The 19601-nt window shown below is 46.9% G+C and overlaps 1 protein-coding gene across 3 annotated transcripts in view; it reads left to right on the top strand.

Annotated features, from left to right (window-relative positions):
* Positions 1–19601, top strand: part of LOC121679857 (WD repeat-containing protein 7) — a 155946-nt gene that overhangs the window by 83777 nt on the left and 52568 nt on the right. For all 3 annotated transcript variants that reach the window (XM_042058907.1, XM_042058906.1, XM_042058908.1), the window contains one exon: positions 12764–12988. In XM_042058907.1, the coding sequence (XP_041914841.1) occupies positions 12764–12988 (225 nt within the window). The remainder of the gene's footprint in view (positions 1–12763; positions 12989–19601) is intronic.

Raw genomic sequence — 19601 nt, forward strand, 5'->3', positions numbered from 1 at the left:
TGGCAGCTCGGCACAAAAGGCCTGCTCCCTCTTTTCCTTTTGTTGTCCTCTGTCCTCCTCCCCCTCACACACACACGCGGGATGGACAGACCCCCCGAGAGACTTCCGTTTTTTCCCCCCTCCACCCCCCCCTCCCCTCTTCCCCTCTTCCCCTGTCACCATTTGCTCTCGTCCTTTTGCTCTCCCTTTTCTCTCATTCCTATTTCTCCCTCTTTCCCTCCTAGCCGCGCTGGACTGCTTGCTCTGAATGTGTAGCACCCCATTAAGGCAGGCCATTATTCAAACGTTTGGAGTGATCAAAATGTCTATTTGGAGCGGGTGGCGATTGATGCTGCTGCCACAGCTCTGTGGCTGCCCCCGGATCAATGGCCGTGTGGCGCACACTCACTGCACTCCAGCCAGGATCCTCTCTTCTCTCTCCCGCAACACAAAAAGCAATCTGCCTGACAGGCTGTGAGTGAGAGGCAGAGAGGGGTTAAGATAGATACAGAAGCCGTACAGGCAAGGACAACATGGAGAGAGAGAGATGAGAGAGAGAGAGAGAGAAATGAGAGAAAGATGCTAAAATATGCATCAGTGAGCTGGGCGGCGGCCGAGAGCAGAGCAGCGGTTTGGTTTGCGGGAGGCCGGCGCTCCACAGGTTGGTGCATTAGACATGCCGAGCTGAACCCCCGTGCGCTCCGCTGCCCCTAATTTTATTTCCGCAGAAATTTGGCTTTCCCCTCGATCCATCCCGCGTCTCACTCTCTCTCTCCCTTTTTTTTTTTTTTTTGAAAAGATTAAGAGCAGCGGAGAGATTGTCCAGCCTTTTTAGTTTATTATGTTATGTTTGAAACCAGGGAGCAGCAAACAGGATTTAGATACAATGACATTAAAATGGATCCGTCCATATTAAAGCTATAAGATCAATACGCTTCAAAAATCTATATTTTCTACACAGTCTGCCCTCTGAAAAGACTTTGGCAAGGAGCTCTGGGAGAAGCCGCTCTTTTAGGGAGAGAAATGAATGGGATATACTGTATCCATCTCACTCATGACATTTCTGTCTGTCAGATGTTTCTGCAGCCTTCATAAAATACAGCTGGAGATCTCATTTTGTGGATCAGAGCAAAAGGGAATAGAAAAGAGCTTAAATACCAATACTGACATTTAAAAAAAATATATTATCAGATATCAGTGAACAATTAACATTTCTCTTTATGCTGTAAGACAGGATGCGTCAACCTAGATTTCAGATATACCACGTATAAATAAATACATATAAGGATATACAGAATTTCAATTATAAATGGCAGTGCATTAGAGAAGGATGTTAATTGTTATTTATGTATGACCTGAGTTCTACCAAGTACGGTTAATATACTAGAGATGCCATGTATTTTGGGTTATAACAATTAATGAGCTTTCCCATCAACATACTAAAATTAGCACACACAGATGCATGCACATGCCCTCACATTATGAGTTTAACGTTTTACACTTATTTGTCTAAGTTTTATTTGTCTTTTTAGTTTTTCCATTTTTTAAATCACAATCTTTTATTGTGCGGTTGTGTGTGTGGGTGTGTGTGGGTGTGTGAGTGTGTGTGCGCTTTCAGCCTACTCTGTCATAGGTATTTGAAAGCCCCCTTTAGATGTTTTTTTTTCTCCCAGTGGAATCAGATCGTGCCGTGCACAATTCAACACAGACCTGCAATAATGAAAAAATATCAGATGTGGAATGGCCATGATCACTACCGCTGAAAGGAAGGCCATTTGTGAAAAGTCTTTAGAGGTGGCCTTCAGGTTGACCTCGCATCACTGAAGTAGAACTGGCCAGCCTCACACGAATCGCCTGGCCACTGAGGGACAGGCTGCTTGAATAGATGGTCTCTCCCCTCTCCCTTGCGTTTCACACTGTGTGTGGGTGTATGGTTTTGTCTGAACTGGTTTCTTTCTCTCTGTCTCTCTCCGTGTGTGTGTGTGTGTGTGTGTGTGTGTGTGTGTGTGTTGGTGGTGGGGGGGGGGGGGGTGTAGCTCTTTGGCACATTCTAACTGGCTTAGTGAGCGAAATTAGGTTTGGTTTCAACAAAAGTCTAGGCTGTGTGTGTGTGTGTGTATGGCCTACGCACAGATAATGGGCTTGAAAGCCTACTCACCGGTGTGTGAGTTGTAACCTTCTTTAGATTCCTGTGTGTATGTGTGTGTCTTTAGACTCCTGTGTGTACAGTATGTGTGTGTCTTTAGACTCCTGTGTGTACAGCATGTGTGTGTCTTTAGACTCCTGTGTGTACAGTATGTGTGTGTCTTTAGACTTAGGGAGTAGAAATGAGAGTGCTTGTGTATTTGTGTTTGAGTCGAGCAGACTAGAGATGACTGCCTGATGGAAGGATGCAATGCTGATAATTGGCTCATGTGATTGGTGAGGAGGAGAGGGAACCAGAGAAGAGGAGGAAGGCAATTAAGATAGACAGATGCCTGTGTGTGTGTGTGTGTGTGTGTGTGTGTGTGTGTGTGTGTGTGTGTGTGTGTGTGTGAGTGCTGCTGGGTCCAGGTGTGGCTTCCTCAAAAGGAGCCGGGTGCTTGTCACAAGTATATGGGGGTTATTAAAAGTGTGTGTGTGTGTGTGGTGGGGAGGTAGCATTGGAACAGTTCTGGAGCGGTCTTGTGTGGTACTTAAGTCTGGTGTGTGTGTGTGTGTGTGTGTGTGTGTGTTTGTGTTTGTGCGTGTTGTTGGAGCGGTGTTGTGCAGTGCTGAAGGCTGCTTAATGATTCTTTAATGACAGGCCTCAGACTGAGTGGTACTTATTGCTTGTTCTGGACCACATGGCCTATTTTTCATAGCTCAGAGACAGCTTTATTTGGCTTCACCTTGAATGGAGCGGCACTGTATTGATTCGGGCGGCCCAGGGTTTAACACACTACTGCCTCAGAGAGAGAGAGAAAGAGAGAGAGAGAGAAAGAGAGAGAGAGAGAAAGAGAGAGAGGTGTGTTGGATAGAGGGAAGAGGAGGGCTCGGAGACAGAGCTGCAGAGAGATATTTGAGTAGCAATTGGAAGTGCGGAAAAATGGCAAGGACCCTAATTGAAGGACTCAAGCCGAAGGCCAATGAAAGAAAGAGCGGCTTTTCTATTGCCTCAATTAGATTCCGTCGAAAAATGTATTCATTTCTGATTGGACAAGAGGCATTCTAGGACTGTAGTCACTCCCGAGGATATCCTCGAACAACTTCACTCAAACTCTTCACCGTTAGTAATCACTACATGTTTGAAAGACTTTGTCCATCATTTTCCACAACATCGACATTTCATTCATTCTTTAAAGGTAAAAGAGGGCTGAATATTTTGTTTGTCAGTTAATGAGTGTATGATGAGGAAATGAAGCAAAAGTGGAAGAGGGAGAGGAGTTGGTCTGCTTCCAGGTGTGTGTCTGTGTGCAGTACCAACATGGCATGCTCAGAGGCCACATTTGCTGATTGCTCTGAAGCCCGACTGCAGGAGATTCAAATGAACATAGATTTGAAAACACTCCAAAAGACTGACCCTAGTCCAGTTTAGCAAGAGTTCATGGGAGCATCTGTGCAACTAAAGGAGAACTCTTCTGTTTTAACAACTATGCTGTGCTTTGAGCAGGGCTCAATCGCTACATCAGCGAGCCCCTCCTTAGCTGTTCCAAGAATTGAATGCAAGAAACCGATTGTACAGCTGATTACACTGATTTACAGCAAATAATATTAACATGTAGCCTCTTACTCAACATGGCTACAGAATAGTCGTTGCTTGTCACTTTGTAACACCATCTCCTCGGAGGTATACTTTATGGCATAACATTAATTAAGCACAATCAAAATAGATTTTAAAAATCATTCTGGTGTCATGACTCGGGTGTCTTCAGATTCCATTAGTTGAGTAGAGCTGTTTTCTAAAAGCAATATGACACGGGTGTCTGTGCGGGTGGTGAGGGATATCCCCGCTGTGGAGATTGGGCCGTAGGCACAAGGCTAGAGGCCAAGTGCTGCAGGTAATGGCAGCCGCGGGAATATCCTTCACCACCCGCACCAACACCAGTGTCATACTGCTTCATTCTCTTCCCCTCTTCCCCTCACTGCTGAGGTTGTGGAGCATGGACATGGGATTCCGTGATGAGAGGTCAGTTGGGCGTGTCTTGGTCGTCTCTTTCTCCAAGGAGTGTGTGTGTCACTCTACATACCTCTACATGTGTGTGTGTTCAGAGGTAGCGAGTTTAAGACTTGACTGACTGTCTGGTGGCTGAATGTTACCGCTGTCTAATACATAATCAGCTTTGACGGGACTGAAGTGAAAAGTTCCCATTTAAAGGAGAATTCCGGTGTGATATTGACCTAAAGTGTATTGAAACATGATACCGTTTCTTCCAGTAGCAGCAACTGGAATCCATGCATTTCCACTGAATTATTTTTGGAATCTGATCCCTTATCATACCTGTTCATTCTTACTCGTTGCTCGACTTATCGTGACTAAATTCAAGATGGCTGCAAACGCTAAACTTCGTGAAGATACTGTCTGTATAAATCGTCTTGTAAGTAAACTACCAGTGCTTTTTCAAAGTTCTCAATGTCTCGTTTTAAATGTCAGGGCCCTCGGAAGTCTACCAATGAAGTGTGGAGATACATTGAGCCTCGTAAATGGGTGTAAAACAGTGATTTATTTGCATGGCTAGCCCGATGCCGAAGCACCACTATTGAAAAAGCTGTTGGTAGCATCGGCTAACTAGCGCCAGATTTTGGAGTGCAGGGGACAAGCCGAGATGGGCTATGAGACATACGTTCACACTCGGTATCATGTTTCAATACACTTTAGGTCAATATCACACCGGAATTCTCCTTTAAAGCCCTCACCACTCAATGAATATGCAGTACATTCACCCAGGCCACCTTCTCTAAGATATAATGCGCAGTCTCAAGTTGGCCACCTTCTCTAAGATATAATGCGCAGTCTCAAGTTGGCCACCTTCTCTAAGATATAATGTGCAGTCTCAAGTTGGTACCTCTCTCTCAGAGCCAACAAGGCCCACTCTCTGGGCTTGCCAAACTTTTGGAGATCCATCAGTCCAGCATCTTAATGTGGTTACGCAGCGTCCCGCTTTAACCCCTCGGATGGACGGATGGCTCCTCAAATCCATTTAGTCTGAAGCGGGCCCCCGGCCAGCCGCACCCCCCCCTCCGTTGCAATCCCATTACGGGGCAGCTTATGGAAGAAATGAAAGACCACGGCTCGTTTCTGACCCCTGGAGAAGCGAAGAGGAGAGAAATGCAGACAATGGAGACTGGCGTGGATATCCGTTACCCCGAGTCAAACGCAGAACGGGAAGGCCTTATTTCGCCGGCAATAGATGCTCTAAATTCAGCGCCTCACAGATTATCATTCTCGTGCGCGTGGATATCTCCGACCTCGTAAGGGGTGGTGTGTGTGTGTCTTTCTGAATGTGACCTGCAGCTAAAGAGTGTGTCTCCCCTGAAAGATTTAGCTTGGGCAGGTGTGTGAGGGAGCCTGAAGCTACGTGCGGAGTCCATTATTCATGGCCCACCCGGGCGCACACAAACAGACACACACACACCAGCGCATGACTGGGTCCCCATATATGGAATGGTCAAACAGCACTCTTTTAATATTGCACAGAAAGCCGTAGCTCGACCCCTATACATGAAATGGTAAAGCAACTCCATTTCCATATTGCTCAGGGAAGCTCGGGAGCATGGGAATCCAACGTGTGGATTATTCAGATGGTGTTGCGAAGGTGTACAGAATAAAAGAACTAGCACATAGACAAAAAGAGAAAGGAAATGATGACCATTTCAGGACAAGATTTTGAAGTTGCTGTTTGAAAAGGGGCTCTTTATGGCCTTACTTGGGGGAATATTCACATATTCAGTTAAGTTGGATTCTGCAGAACGTTAATTATGTTGTTTCAAGTATTCTCCGAGCATATGTAATGCTATTACATGGGGTATGATGGAACTTGTGCACCGTTAGGAATACAGAGCTGGGAAGGATTCTATTAATGGTGTATTCTCTCTCTATCCCTCCATCATTTAACCCCTCCTCCTCTCCCACTTCCTGCCATTTTCATCCTCCTCTTTTGCCAGACTCTGGAGTTATTTCAGGTTATTCATTTTTGGAGGTCTGATTGGGTGATCAACTGTGGTGGCAGGAGAATGGATCTCTGTCAGACGGCAGCAGTGATTAACCACCGGAGCGAGGGAGGAAAGGAGAGGAGAGGAGGAGAGGAGAGGAGAGGAGGAGGGAAGAAGGGGAGAAGGGGGACGCAGCAGATAGTGCATGCAGGATCCCCCTCTATTTTTCTCTCTCCCTCCATCTCTGTAGCAGTCCATTCAGATGCGGGGTCTGAGTGATGTACAGAGCGGAGTGTCATTGACTGATGTAAAAAGAGGGAGGAAGTGAGATAGAGAAAGAGAGAGAAAAAGAGAGAGAACAAGGGAGAAAGGCAGAGTCCGTGAAGAGGATATTGCCCTAGTGTGGAGTTAAAGGGGATATTGCCCTAGTGTGGAGTTAAAGGGGATATTGCCCTAGTGTGGAGTTAAAGAGGATATTGCCCTAGTGTGGAGTTAAAGAGGATATTATTCTAGTGTGGAGTTAAAGAGGATGTTATCCTAGTGTGGAGTTGAAGGTTGTATCAGCGATAGCGGGGATACGTCACTTCTGTTGATGTTCAAACAAAACAGAGAGCTACTGTAGCTCGCTACTCCCTCCCCCTCCCTCCCGTGCAATTAAAACTCTCCTAAACGCACATCTCGTTGCACTTTATTTTGCCTTGGAGTGGTTGCCAACCCTTGTAGGTAGCAATTTTTGTGTACAGATCTCTGAGCCTAGGCTGCCTACAGAGACAAGTTTTTTTGACGGGCTACTTATGGGGCAGGCAGCTAGCGGATCGTTAGGAAAGATTAGATGAATGTGATCATTTATGTTTGGGCCTTTTTTGGGCCTGAAATCACTGATACAACCTTTAAAGGTAGATACTTAAACTCGCAATTGCCAAAATCGTGGTGTGAAAACAATTAAAAATAGAACCGACTAATGGCATAAGCCATTATTGATTGTTTCACAATGGAATTCTCTGGTTCGTAAATTTAATGATTTGTATTGAAAACTGTGATGGGAGAACACATCAGGATTAAGTGTCTGGTGTTCGTGTCTCACAGGAGTGCTTTCTGTGATGACTCCCAATCAAGTATGACCAGACAATAATGTCTTTTTAAGAGGGTTTACAAATGCCAGTGGTAAGGGCTTTTTCACTTGGGATTCTGAGCCTTTGCTGGGTTCTGTTGAGCAGCAGTGCATGATGCTGAAAAGAATCACTTCATCCAAAACATTGTCCTTCTGCTCAGGTACTGATCAGGTAAAACAGAATATTCAACTGCTCAAGTCCGTATTGGACAAGCTAAAAGAGAATACTGTCCAGGTATGTTCATTGAACACTCTTGATGTACATGCCATTTCAAGATAAACACACACACACACACAGAGCTTCTCCATCTGATTCTCTGTCTTCGACGCAAAAAGCGCTAAACACTATGAGGCAAATTGACAGCCCTTGTCCTTATTGACAGTGTTATTGGATTGTCATCCCAATTAAAGCAGTAGGTAAACACCTCTGGGCCCTCACCCTCACTCAGGGCTCTCCTCCTCCGCCCGCCGTGGCTGCACCCGGCCCTGCTGTCTAATTCATTTGCCTCCCTGCATCTTTCACCAGCCCTCAACCATGCACGAGGAGCATCAAAACCTTGAGCACAATGACCCCTCATTATTTAAGACCTTGTAAATATTCCATGAAAATGACGATATTTTATTAAGCTTGTCCCTCACATTGATCCGCCTCGGCTGCATTTTAATTAAGGCCTTACGAGGGCTCCGACATCTTTGTGAAAACGGCGAGGAGAAATTTGCAGCGCAGAGAGGGATTTGTGCCGTTTGATTCCGAAGGCTCGCAACGCAACGAGCTCTCCTGCGGCTGTAATGATTCCTTCTCAGCACAGAGAGGAGGTGTGTTTCTTCCACCAACACATTTTCAGCACGCTATTTTCAATTTGTTGTTTAAAAAAAGGTGTTACTTGTTTTCATATGAAGTGTGTGTGTCTGTGCTTTAGTGTCGGTGTATGTGTGTATGGATGCCTTATGCGTGTGTGTGTGTGTCTGTGTGTCTGTGTCTGTGTCTGTGTTTGTGTGTGTATCTGTACTTTGGAGTAGGGGTGTGTGTGTTGGTGTTGTCTTGTGTGTCTTTGTGTGTGTGTGTGTGTGTGGTGTTGTGTGTGTGTGTGGCGGTGCTTCTGGGTCAGGTGCTCAGTGGGCCAGTAGCTATTAGAGTGGCTCTGAGCCAGAGGTCGGCCATTTTCTCACACAAAGGCGGCCGTGGTCCCGAGGGTCAGGGGTCAGGGGTCAGGACAGAGCCGATGAAAAATGATTGAGGAAACAGAAATAAAATCAGCCGTGCGGAGGCATGGAGGGCCAATTTGCGGATGTGCACGTACGAGGCCAACACACACACACACACACACACACACACACACACTAGTGAGACTCCAAGCTCAATCAGAGCACAAGACAAAGACAAAAAGCATCACTCCCAGTATTATCTACAGTATATCCCGTTTCAAATTCATTTTCAGTCTCTTATGTGAAGTGGGAAATATGCTGATCTATGTGCTTCTGAACTAAAGTTTTCTTTCAAAAGTGCTTGAAGGAGGCATATTGCATGATAGTTTTACTCTTAACTGTAGTAAACAACATAGCGAGCTGTATAATGCCTCTGCATTATGTTTTCATGTGGACCTTCACATTGGCTACCTTTGACACTGCAGTTTATCCGCAGTGGGAAGACTACATTGGCTATTTGATCCTGAGTAGCACACATAATGCTAACAGGCGTATGTATGTTGCTGAGCATAGGGTGCACGTATAGGTGTGTATATGGATGGATGGGTAGGTGTGGGAGTGTTTCTCCTGCGTGTCCGCCTCGGCAAGGTCAGAGATCAGGTTGAGCGGAGGCTGCCGTGTGTGTATCCGGTAGTGGAGGTTAAATGAGTGTGTGGCTCTTGGGTGCCTCCCGCTCCGTTACTTATTCATCTGTGCATGTATTCTGTGGCGGAGTGTGTGGGCGCGTCTGTGTGTCTGTGTGTCTGTGTGTCTGTGTGTGTGTGTGTGTGTGTGTGTGTGTGTGTGTGTGTGTGCGCCGCTGTGCAGAGAGAGAGAGAGAGAGCAGGCAGGGCCAGTGGGACGTGGGAGAGCTCTGCGTCAGGCTCTGTTACAGGGCTGCTGCAGCAGCAGGTCAGACTGGGTCAGATTTCAGGCTAGGTCAGAGGGAACAGTGGATGAGTGGGGGAGATTTTTTTCCTAGAAGTACGGTAGATAGATGTGTTTGGAATGAGATAATGTTTTTGTGTGTGTGTGTGTGTGTGTGTGTGTGTGTGTGTGTGTGCGTGCGTGCGCGCGCGCCTGGCTACTTGTGCGTGTAGCTGGAGGCTATGCTGCCATTTAACCTAAGTGTCTGTGTGGCAGAGATAGGTGTTTGTGTATCACAGATATATCTGTGTGTGTGTGTGTGTGTGTGTGTGTGTGTGTGTGAGAGAGAGAGGCTGGAAGGCCAGTCCAGGGAGGCTTGTGTGTTATTGATCAGGCCCCGCCCATGGGTCCTTGTCCTGGCCGCTGCCGCCGCCTCATTGGCTCCCCTCCTTGTCCTGCTGCCGCCTCATTGGCTCCCCTCAGCGCCTGTCCCGCCGCAGCGGAGCACAAATCTATAAGCAGGGCTGTGCTCAGCCAAGCAACGCGGCCCAGCCAATCAGACGCCTCATAGCCACCTCTGCTGCCACAGCCGCCAGGCAGCTCCCCACTCCCTCCCTCCCGTTCTCTCTCTCTCTCTCTCTCTCTCTCTCTCTCTCTCTCTCCCTCTCCATCCTATCTCTCTCTCACATCTTTTCTCCTATGCAGCTCAGTTCTTTCCCGTTTTCTGACCCTTTTCCCTACAGACTTCAGTTCTGTCTCAAATCCATGTGTTGTCCCTTTCTTTTTGGATCACCCTCACTGTCACCCCTGCCTTTCCATACATCTATTTTGCAGCTCAACTACTGTATTCTTTCATTCTTTCTTTCTTTCGTTTTTTCTTTCTTTCTCTTTCTGATTTTATCAAGTATCCATGTATTTCCTTTTTCCTTAAATTTTTCTTTTAGAATTGTGTGTGTGTGTGTGTGTGTGTGTGTGTGTGCGCGCGTTTGCGTGTGCGCGTGCGCGCGCGTGTGTGTGTGCGTGTGTGTGAGAGCGTGTGCGTATGTGTATGCATGCACACGTGTCTCTGTGTGTGTGAGTGACAAACTGCGTCTTTGTGTGAATTGTGTAAGTGAGGGCCAGTGTGTTGTACAACAGCCTCCTGGGGCGTCCCATACGCCGGGGAGAACAAAAGACCAGCCCCCGGCCCTCTCCTCCCTGAAGGAGGCCCCCGTCACCAGCGCCTTTGTGGGGCTGAGTGTGTGTCCGAGTGAGAGGGAGGCCTCCAGCACGTGCCCCCTCAAGCAGCCTTAGCCCTCCAGCCTCATAACACACACACACACACACACACACACACCAGCTCTGGGCCCCATTATTTATACGCTCATATCATACACGCACTCACACACACACACACACACACACACACACACACACATACATCAAGATCCTAGTTTTCCCTCTAAATTTTATTTTTTTCACTTCATTCTTTATTATCATTGAAACACTCTCTTTTTTACAACCATGATTTGAAAATCTTGTGCGGAGTTTCAGGGATTTACTTTAATGCAAAGCTGTACACTAGTACAGCTGTACACCCAGGCAGGCATGCTGAGCTGAAGCAAGCTGTGGCTGAGTTAGACTGTGTGTGTGTGTGTGTGTGTGTGTGTGTGTGTGTGTGTGTGTGTGTGTGTGTGTGTGTTGGCTTTACGGCTCTGCTGCTATTTGTCTTGGACTTACCTCTGGCTGTTTGTGTTTACACACTCAGTGTCTGCACCTGTTTGGGTTTCTTCTGCACCTTTGATGGGTGTATGAGAGAGGGAGAGAGAGGGAGAGAAAGAGAGGGGGGGAGGAAGGCAAAGAGATAGAGGATGAAGGGATAAGAGTTAGAGAGGGAATGTAAGCTCATAAAGTATGAAAGGGAGAGTGACAGACAGGAGTTGGAGAAGGAGAGCAAGTTTGGGGGAGAGATGGATAGAGAGGAGAGGAGAGGAAAGAAGAGTGGAGCGGAGAAGAGGAGGAGAGGAGGAGAGGAGAGGAGAGAAGGAGGAGAGAGGAGGAGAGAGGAGAGGAAAGGAAAGAAGAGTGGAGCGGAGAAGAGGAGGAGAGGAGAGGAGGAGAGGAGGAGGAGAGAGGAGAGGAGAGGGGAGGGGAGAGGAGAGGAGAGGAGAGGAGAGGAAAGAAGAGTGGAGCGGAGAGGAGAGGAGGAGAGGAGAAGAGAGGGGAGAGGAGGAGAGGAGGAGAGGAGAGGGGAGGAGAGGGGAGGGGAGGATGGGGCCGATGAGCGGATTTTCCTGTGGCTGGACTGGCGGGCATCTGCCGGTCAATCTGACAGGCTGTCAGAGCGCTGCCGTCTCGGGCTGCAGACACCACATCAGCCCCTCTCCTCCACACCTCCTTATCTGCCACGCGGCCTTCCCCCCAGGAGCCCGCGCACTCAGTCACCTGATCCCTCACACACACACACACACACACACACACACACACACACACACACACACACACACACACACACACACACACACACACACACACACCACACACACACACACACACACACACACAAATACTTACTTCTAGCCCTGACACACTTCCTTAGTCCAGACACACACCACACACACACACACACACACACACATACTTACTTTTAGCCCTGACACACTTCCTTAGTCCAGACACACTCACACACACACACACACACACACACACACACCACACACACACACACACACACAAATACTTACTTCTAGCCCTGACACACTTCCTTAGTCCAGACACACACCACACACACACACACACACACACACACATACTTACTTTTAGCCCTGACACACTTCCTTAGTCCAGACACACACCACACACACACACACACACACACACACACACACACACACACACACACACACACACACACACACACACATACTTACTTTTAGCCCTGACACACTTCCTTAGTCCAGACACACACACACAGTCCCTACATTCACACATGCACATGAACGCACAAACTCTCCACTCACAAACTCAGACCTACTTTCTCTCCTTCACTCATATATTAAATAAACACACACACACACACACATTCCTGTAGGTTGTGCATGCTTTTCCCTTCTACTCACTACATGTATTCATGTAAACACTATATACTGTTTTTTACTCACCTATATAGGTGGAAGGCCATTCGGAGTTCACTCAATTCTCTGCAGTCAATTCAATATCTCAACAGAGAGCAGAAGGGAGCCATATCTGGTTTATGTATTTATCGCAAACAATAATAAGTTCTGACGGAGTGAAGTTCTATCCTTTTTTCTTTTATGTCCGCTCAATGATTGCGCGGGCAGAAATCACTCTGTGCAACATAAAAGCAAAGCTAGCTCATAAAAGGATATGGCTTCCTTCTCCAGGCTCCAAATGTTTTTATAAGAGATTGAAAAGGCTACCGCAGTGCAACCTGAAGCTCTTAATCTAACTCCATCTCCCCCTCCATCTCTCTCCCTCCCTCCCTCTCTGCAATCTTTCCTCTCTCTCTAGGCTGCCTGTCCAACCTGCCGCCCAACGCTAAGAAGATCTCCAACTCGTACGAGGAGCGGCGGAAGCAGGCCACGGCCATCGTGCTGCTGGGCGTGATCGGAGCCGAGTTTGGCGCCGAGATCGAGCCGCCCAAGCTGCCGTCGCGCCCGCGCACCGCCGGACAGGCCCCCGAGGGCTTCGGCCTGACCACCGGCGGCTCCAACTACTCCCTGGCGCGCCACACCTGTGAGTACCCAGCTCCCCACTCTCTCCCACCACACCTTACACTGATGTCTGTCTGTCTGTCTGTCTGTCTTCCTGTCTGTCTGTCTGTCTGTCTGTCTGTCTGTCTGTCTGTCTGGGTCTAAGCTTTTCAGATGACTTTGTCTCCTGAAGTACTCAATGGACAAATATTTGTTATTGTTGATATTTTATCCTGATGATTATTTGAATCCCAACACAAAACAAAGGCCCAATATTTGTTGTTCATATTTCATTGTTTTAGTGAGAGAGAGGAAGAGGGAAGATTGATGCTTACTCAAGCTCAGCACTCACGAGCAACAGTACAACAGCACAATCACCTGAATCACTGCAAGCACTGCACACAAACAAACCTGGTACACACAGAAAGCACACTATTTTATGCACACACACACACATACGCACACACACACACACACACACACACACACACACACACACACACACACACACACACACACACACAGTGTGGTTGTGTGAGCTGGAAGGCCACATAAATAATTGAAAGCTGCCTCTTTCTGTCAGAGGTGCAGCCTTGCTGCCTGGAGTCCAGGGCCCCTGCCTGCCGTGCCTTTGTGTTACAGCTTCACACACACACACACACACACACACACACACACACACACTCATGCTCGCACTCACACGCACACACATTCATGCTCACACTCACACGCACACACATCCATGCTCGCACTCACACGCACACACATCCATACTCGCACTCACACGCACACGCACACACACACACACACACACTCATATGAAACAAATGATGCAATCAGAGGCCAGAACGGGCTGCAAGCAGATGTGAACTCCGCTCTTTCAGGTCTGAACTGTCAAACATGACCTCACCCCAGGAGGGTTCACCAGGCTCTGTGTGTGTGTGTGTGTGTGTGTGTGTGTCAGGGTGTGTGTGTGTGTCGGTGTGTCTGTGTGTGTATGTCTCAGGGTGTGTATGTGTGTGTTTTGTGTCGGTGTGTGTGTATGTGTGTGTGTGCATGTATGTATGTATGTGTGTGTGTGTGTGTGTGTGTGTGTGTGTGTGTGTGTGTGTTAATTTGGGGTGTACAAGGCCGCAGCCTCTCCTGGGCACGCTGCACAGGGCCCGACTGCCTCTTCCCAAATCCGTGCTGACAGGGCAGGATTAGGCCTCGTAACCCCACCGTGGTGTCTGAGGTGCACTGTCTGCCTCTCTAAGTCGCTTAAATCTTTAAATGTTCCGATATCAGAAGTACACGCCACAACTGCTCATTAGCCTGCGTTTATACCGCCATATTGCGGTGCCCTTTATACCGTCATATTGGGGTGCCCTTTATGTGAACCTTGTTGATTACGTGCTGTTTCACAGTCACAGTAGCACTATGTTTGAGTTAAACATTTTTTGGTAACACTTTACTTGACGGGTGAGTTCATAACACATTCATAGCAGCTGTCATAAACTGCACATAAAGCATTCATGACTGTTTCATGAGACATGACTCAACATTCATACCAAACCTTTCATGAATGTGGAAGACAGAATGACAACAACTTGTCAAAATAAAAGTCCATCGCAAAGCAGCATTGCCGTTTTTGTTCCAAACCTCTTACCTGATCACATCACATCTGAGTCAACAGGCTACTCCAGTGCCAAAAAGTCAGAACTTTATACATATATAACATATATATATATATATATATATAACATATATTTTGTTTCATAAAAATGTATTTGTTTTATGATGTAACCTTTGCAGATGATTTCTCATTTTTTTGCTACTGGGAATGTCCAACCGTTCCAGGTTACACAAATACGGGCCAGCTGAATGTAGGCGAGTTTACCTCCCAGTGTTAAACTCTGTGATTACGAATACTTCAAAACTTGTATAGTAAAGTTACATTTGATGTACTGTAGACTTCATAAGGTATTCATGAAATATTTACAAAGGCTGGAGTGATTAAATTAATGGTATCCAGGTTACACAAATACATTGACTAAGATGTGACGTGATCAGGTAAAAGGTTTGGAACAAAAACGGCAATGCTGCCTTGCAATAGTTGGACTTTTATTTTGACAAGTTGTCGTTGTTCTATCTTCCACATTCATGAAAGGTTTGGTATGAATGTTGAGTCATGTCTCATGAAACAGTCATGAATGTGCAGTTTATGACAGCTGCTATGAATGTGTTATGAACTCACCCGTCAAGTAAAGTGTTACCCATTTTTTTAATATGTCGACGTGTCAGTATTTATACATTTATATAATACGTCATAACTTCAACATTTAGTGTAGCTATGATTTTGTAGTGAAACAGAATTCATGATGTTTCAGAGTGACTGGCACTGTAGTTGATTTAGTAAAGTTTTGGGTTTGGTGTCATAGCACATTTGAACAGTTAGAGTCAAGTGCATGATCAAATGATTTGTGCCCTACTAGCTAGAGAGAGAGAAAGGGAGAGAGAGAGAGAGAGAGAGAGAGAGAGAGAGAGAAAGCGAGAGAGAGAGAGAGAGAAAGCGAGAGAGAGAGAGAAAGCGAGAGAGAGAGAGAAAGCGAGAGAGAGAGAGAAAGCGAGAGAGAGAGAGAAAGAGAGAGAGAGAGAAAGAGAGAGAGAGAGAAAGGGAGAGAGAGAGAGAGAGAAAGCGAGAGAGAGAAAGGGAGAGAGAGAAAGCGAGAGAGAGAAAGGGAGAGAGAGAGTGTCCAACTGGATTCCTCGGTATTGGGCACTCTTCTGTGCCACTGGCCTGCATAGCTGACCGATTTCATGCCCAGGTGCTACATGCTTGGGTGGGGGAGGGAGGGAAATGGCCAGATTTCATGCCCAGTAAAGAGCTCCATGCCTGGGCAGCCGTGAGGAGGGATCAACCATAGCTGGAGGGTCCAGGGGAGACCTGCGTGTGCTGATAGGTCAGTGGTGTGGAGCAGAGCCGCTGGCACCTCAGTCTCTGGAGCCGCAGTGCTACCTTAGGGAATACCCTGACTCCCAGTGTAATACACACACAAACACACACATACACATACAGTACACACACACATACACACATACAGACACATACACACATACGCACACACACACACACACACACACACACACACACACAAAAGCCAAAACCAAATGCACATGCATGCACACAGGCAGACTGTAGTCTACACACACACACACACACACACAGACACTAGCACACGCCGATTTATGCATACCCTTACAAAGCAGAGAGCGAGCAGGCCCAGGTTAATCAGAGTGCCACGGGAGAGCCGCCACCCCATCTCTGTTTTTGTGTCTAATGACGCTGCAGGCCTGGCAGAACATGAGGCCTCGCATCTCATCGCACGGCCTCGCACGGCCTCGCAGGCAGCCGTAATTATTCCATAGGCAGCCTGCGGGGCGCCCGCACCGACACCTTCATCAGTATGCTGATAGGAGCGCGGGCAGCGCGGCGCTAATCAAGGCGAACGCCACGGCCTCCCGTTTGGGACCTTGTGCCTCCATGTGAGATGTGCAGCCTGATGAAACATGGAGCTGATGAGCTGGGGCCGGGGTGGCGCTCACAGCTGCTCTGTGTGTGTGTGTGTGTGTGTGTGTGTGTGTGTGTGTGTGTGTGTGTGTGTGTGTGTGTGCGTGTGTGTGACCCTGCTCCTCTGTGTGTGTGTGAAACATGGAGCTGATGAGCTGGGGCCGGGTTGGCGCTCACAGCTGCTCTGTGTGTGTGTGTGTTTGTGTGTGTGTGTGACATTTGCAGTGGGGTCATATAGTTTTCTGCTCACCTTCTCCCTCAATGGTTAAAGGTTCAGCTTCAGCTGGCTGCTTTAATAATGACCGCCAGCCCTAACGTGTGCCATAGATAATCAATGGGATTGGCCTTGCTCCTCTGTGTGTGTGTGTGTGTGTGTGTGTGTGTGTGTGTGTGTGTGTGTGTGTGTGTGTGTACTGTATGTGGCCCTGCTCCTCTGCGTGTGTGTGTGTATGTGGCCCTGCTCCTGTGTGTGTGTCTGTGTGTGTATATGTGTGCTGTGTATGCGTGTTTGTCTGTTATTTGTCTACCGTAGATAATCAATGTGATTGGCTCTGCACCTATGTGTGTGTTTTTGTGTTTTGTGTGTGTGTGTGTGTGTGTGTGTGTGTTATTTGTCAGCCATAGGTAATCAATATGATTGGCTCTGCACCTATGTGTGAGCTTATATGTTTGGTGTACGTGTGTGTGTGTGTGTGTGTGTGTGTGTGTGTGTGTGTGTGTTATTTGTCTACCATAGAGAATCAATGTGATTGGCCGTTTGTTTTCATCACGGCCTGCCTTAGCAATCCCTCTGTGCAAAGAGTCAGTACGGCTGGCAGCCAATAAAGCCTTGCGGACCTGTGATATATATTTGGGATCCTCAGGGAGCTGCCTTTATCCAGTATGTAAGGTAATATCTCTCCAGCTTATTGGAGGAACACCAAGCGCTACGCACAAAACAAGAGACTGTGGCCTCCCATCTCTCTGTGTGTGTGTGTGTGTGTGTGTGTGGCATGTCAGTGTGTGTGTGTGCGTGTGTGCGTGCGTGTGTGTGTGTGTGTCGTCAGTGTGTGTGCGTTTGTGTGTGTGTCTTGTCAGTGTGTGTGTGTGTGCCCTCAGTGCAGGACTGTGCCTAATGACTGAGGCTGTCTAAATGCCATCACCTTGATGGCTCTGGGTGTGTGCACGTTGGCTGGCTGCAGAGGCTACTGCTGCAGAGGAGCTTTTTAAAGAGTAATTCCCTTCTGCTGAGAGACTCACTCACAGCCTGCTGATCAAATGTAAATGTTATCTTCACTCACACATTCACTTAGCTTTATCTCACACACACTTACCGCGCTTACGAAGACGAGCTTAACAGGCGCACCTGTGTAATGAACGCGTCTGTCTGTACATGCGTGTGTGTGTGTTTGTGTGTGTATGTGTGTGGAGGGAGGTAGGATTGGATTTTTTCTCCTATAAGTAGAGGTGGAGAGGTGTCAATGTAATGTTATCTTCGGTACTGAATTACGCACTTGTTTTTGTCCTTGTGCTGTGATGTTTTATTTTTAGTGAAGCCAAAGTAGTTATTTCAGCTGTCTCTCTGTAAGTACTTACTCCTTGTCCCTGACTGACTGTTGCCATCTGATGCAAGATAATTAGTTTATTTTTACAAAGCACAGGATGTGGAAAGGATTTTGTGAATTATCATCTGTATTTTTTAGGACATCTGAATTATTGTGTGTCCTTTCAGATGTTTTATTTTTTTTACTGTGGGTATTCACGTCTACTGCCTGCTGTGTAAGCTTGCAAAGATGTTTTTTTTAGGCGTGGAGTATCCTTGTGCTTAAAACAAACGACATGCACACAAACAAATACACACACACAGACACACACACACACACACACACACACACACACAAAACACACTTTCTCTCCCTCCCTCTCCCGCTCTCTCCCTCCCTCCCTCACTCCTGATTTGAGACTGAGGGCTGATTTAATTGCCAGGGACGGGCCTGAGGGCAGGAATTACTCTGCTGGCTAACGATCGTGTCGAGGGGGCTCAGAGACATCTAGGGCTCTCCCCACCACACCTGCACTAAAAGTGTGTGACACACACACACACACACACACACACATATATACACACACACACACACACACACACACACACACACACACACACACACACACACACACACACACACACACACACACACATATCTGTATATACATGCTCACAAAAACACACACACACACACTTATGCAACGATTCAGTCTGGCCCATGCTCAGCAGGTTGAAAACAGACAGCTCTGTGAATGGTCATACACACAGTAGTGACTTTGACCATGTTGATGTCACACCATGGTGTCACACTAAGCCAGCTGCTCTGTCTCATTTAGTGTTGTCATTCCAGCACTTGTTTTTAAAAAGTACTATATAAATAAAGATTTTATTATTATTATTATTATTATTATTATTATTATTATTATTATTACTACTTACTACTATTATTATTTGCAGTAGTAGTAGTAGTAGTAGTAGTAGTAGTAGTAGTAGTAGTAGTAGTAGTAGTAGTAGTAGTAGTAGTAGTAGTAGTAGTAGTAGTAGTAGTAGTAGTAGAAAAGAATAGAAGTCTTTATTGTCCACTACTGTGGAAATTCGTCTTTGGCCCCACAAACATGTAACACACACAAGCAAGACTACACAGCAGGTACAACAACAACAACATAATGCAAACACACACAAAGACTACACAGCAGGTACAACATATACTGTAGCACACACAAGCAAGTCTGTTAATAGTTGAACTCATTCACTCCTCAGCACTCATGCCCCCCCCCCCCCCCCCCCCCCCCCACACACACACACCTACAAGACTTTTAGCACTTTTACATCCCTCACCCTATGCTATAGACCTTTTATTATTTTCTTATTTCATCACACGTCAAAACACACACACACACACACACACACACACACACATATCTGACTTTCTCCAACTTTTGCACATCTCCATAGAACTTTTTATTTATTATTTTTGATTTCTCCTCCATCTACCCATGTCCTTGATTGCCTAGCCTTTCTGCCCCCCCCCCCCCCCCCCACCCCCATCCCCAACACCCCCACAAAAAACACACACATTAA

Source organism: Alosa sapidissima, chromosome 13 (genome assembly GCF_018492685.1).
Source record: "Alosa sapidissima isolate fAloSap1 chromosome 13, fAloSap1.pri, whole genome shotgun sequence".
NCBI lineage: Eukaryota > Metazoa > Chordata > Actinopteri > Clupeiformes > Clupeidae > Alosa > Alosa sapidissima.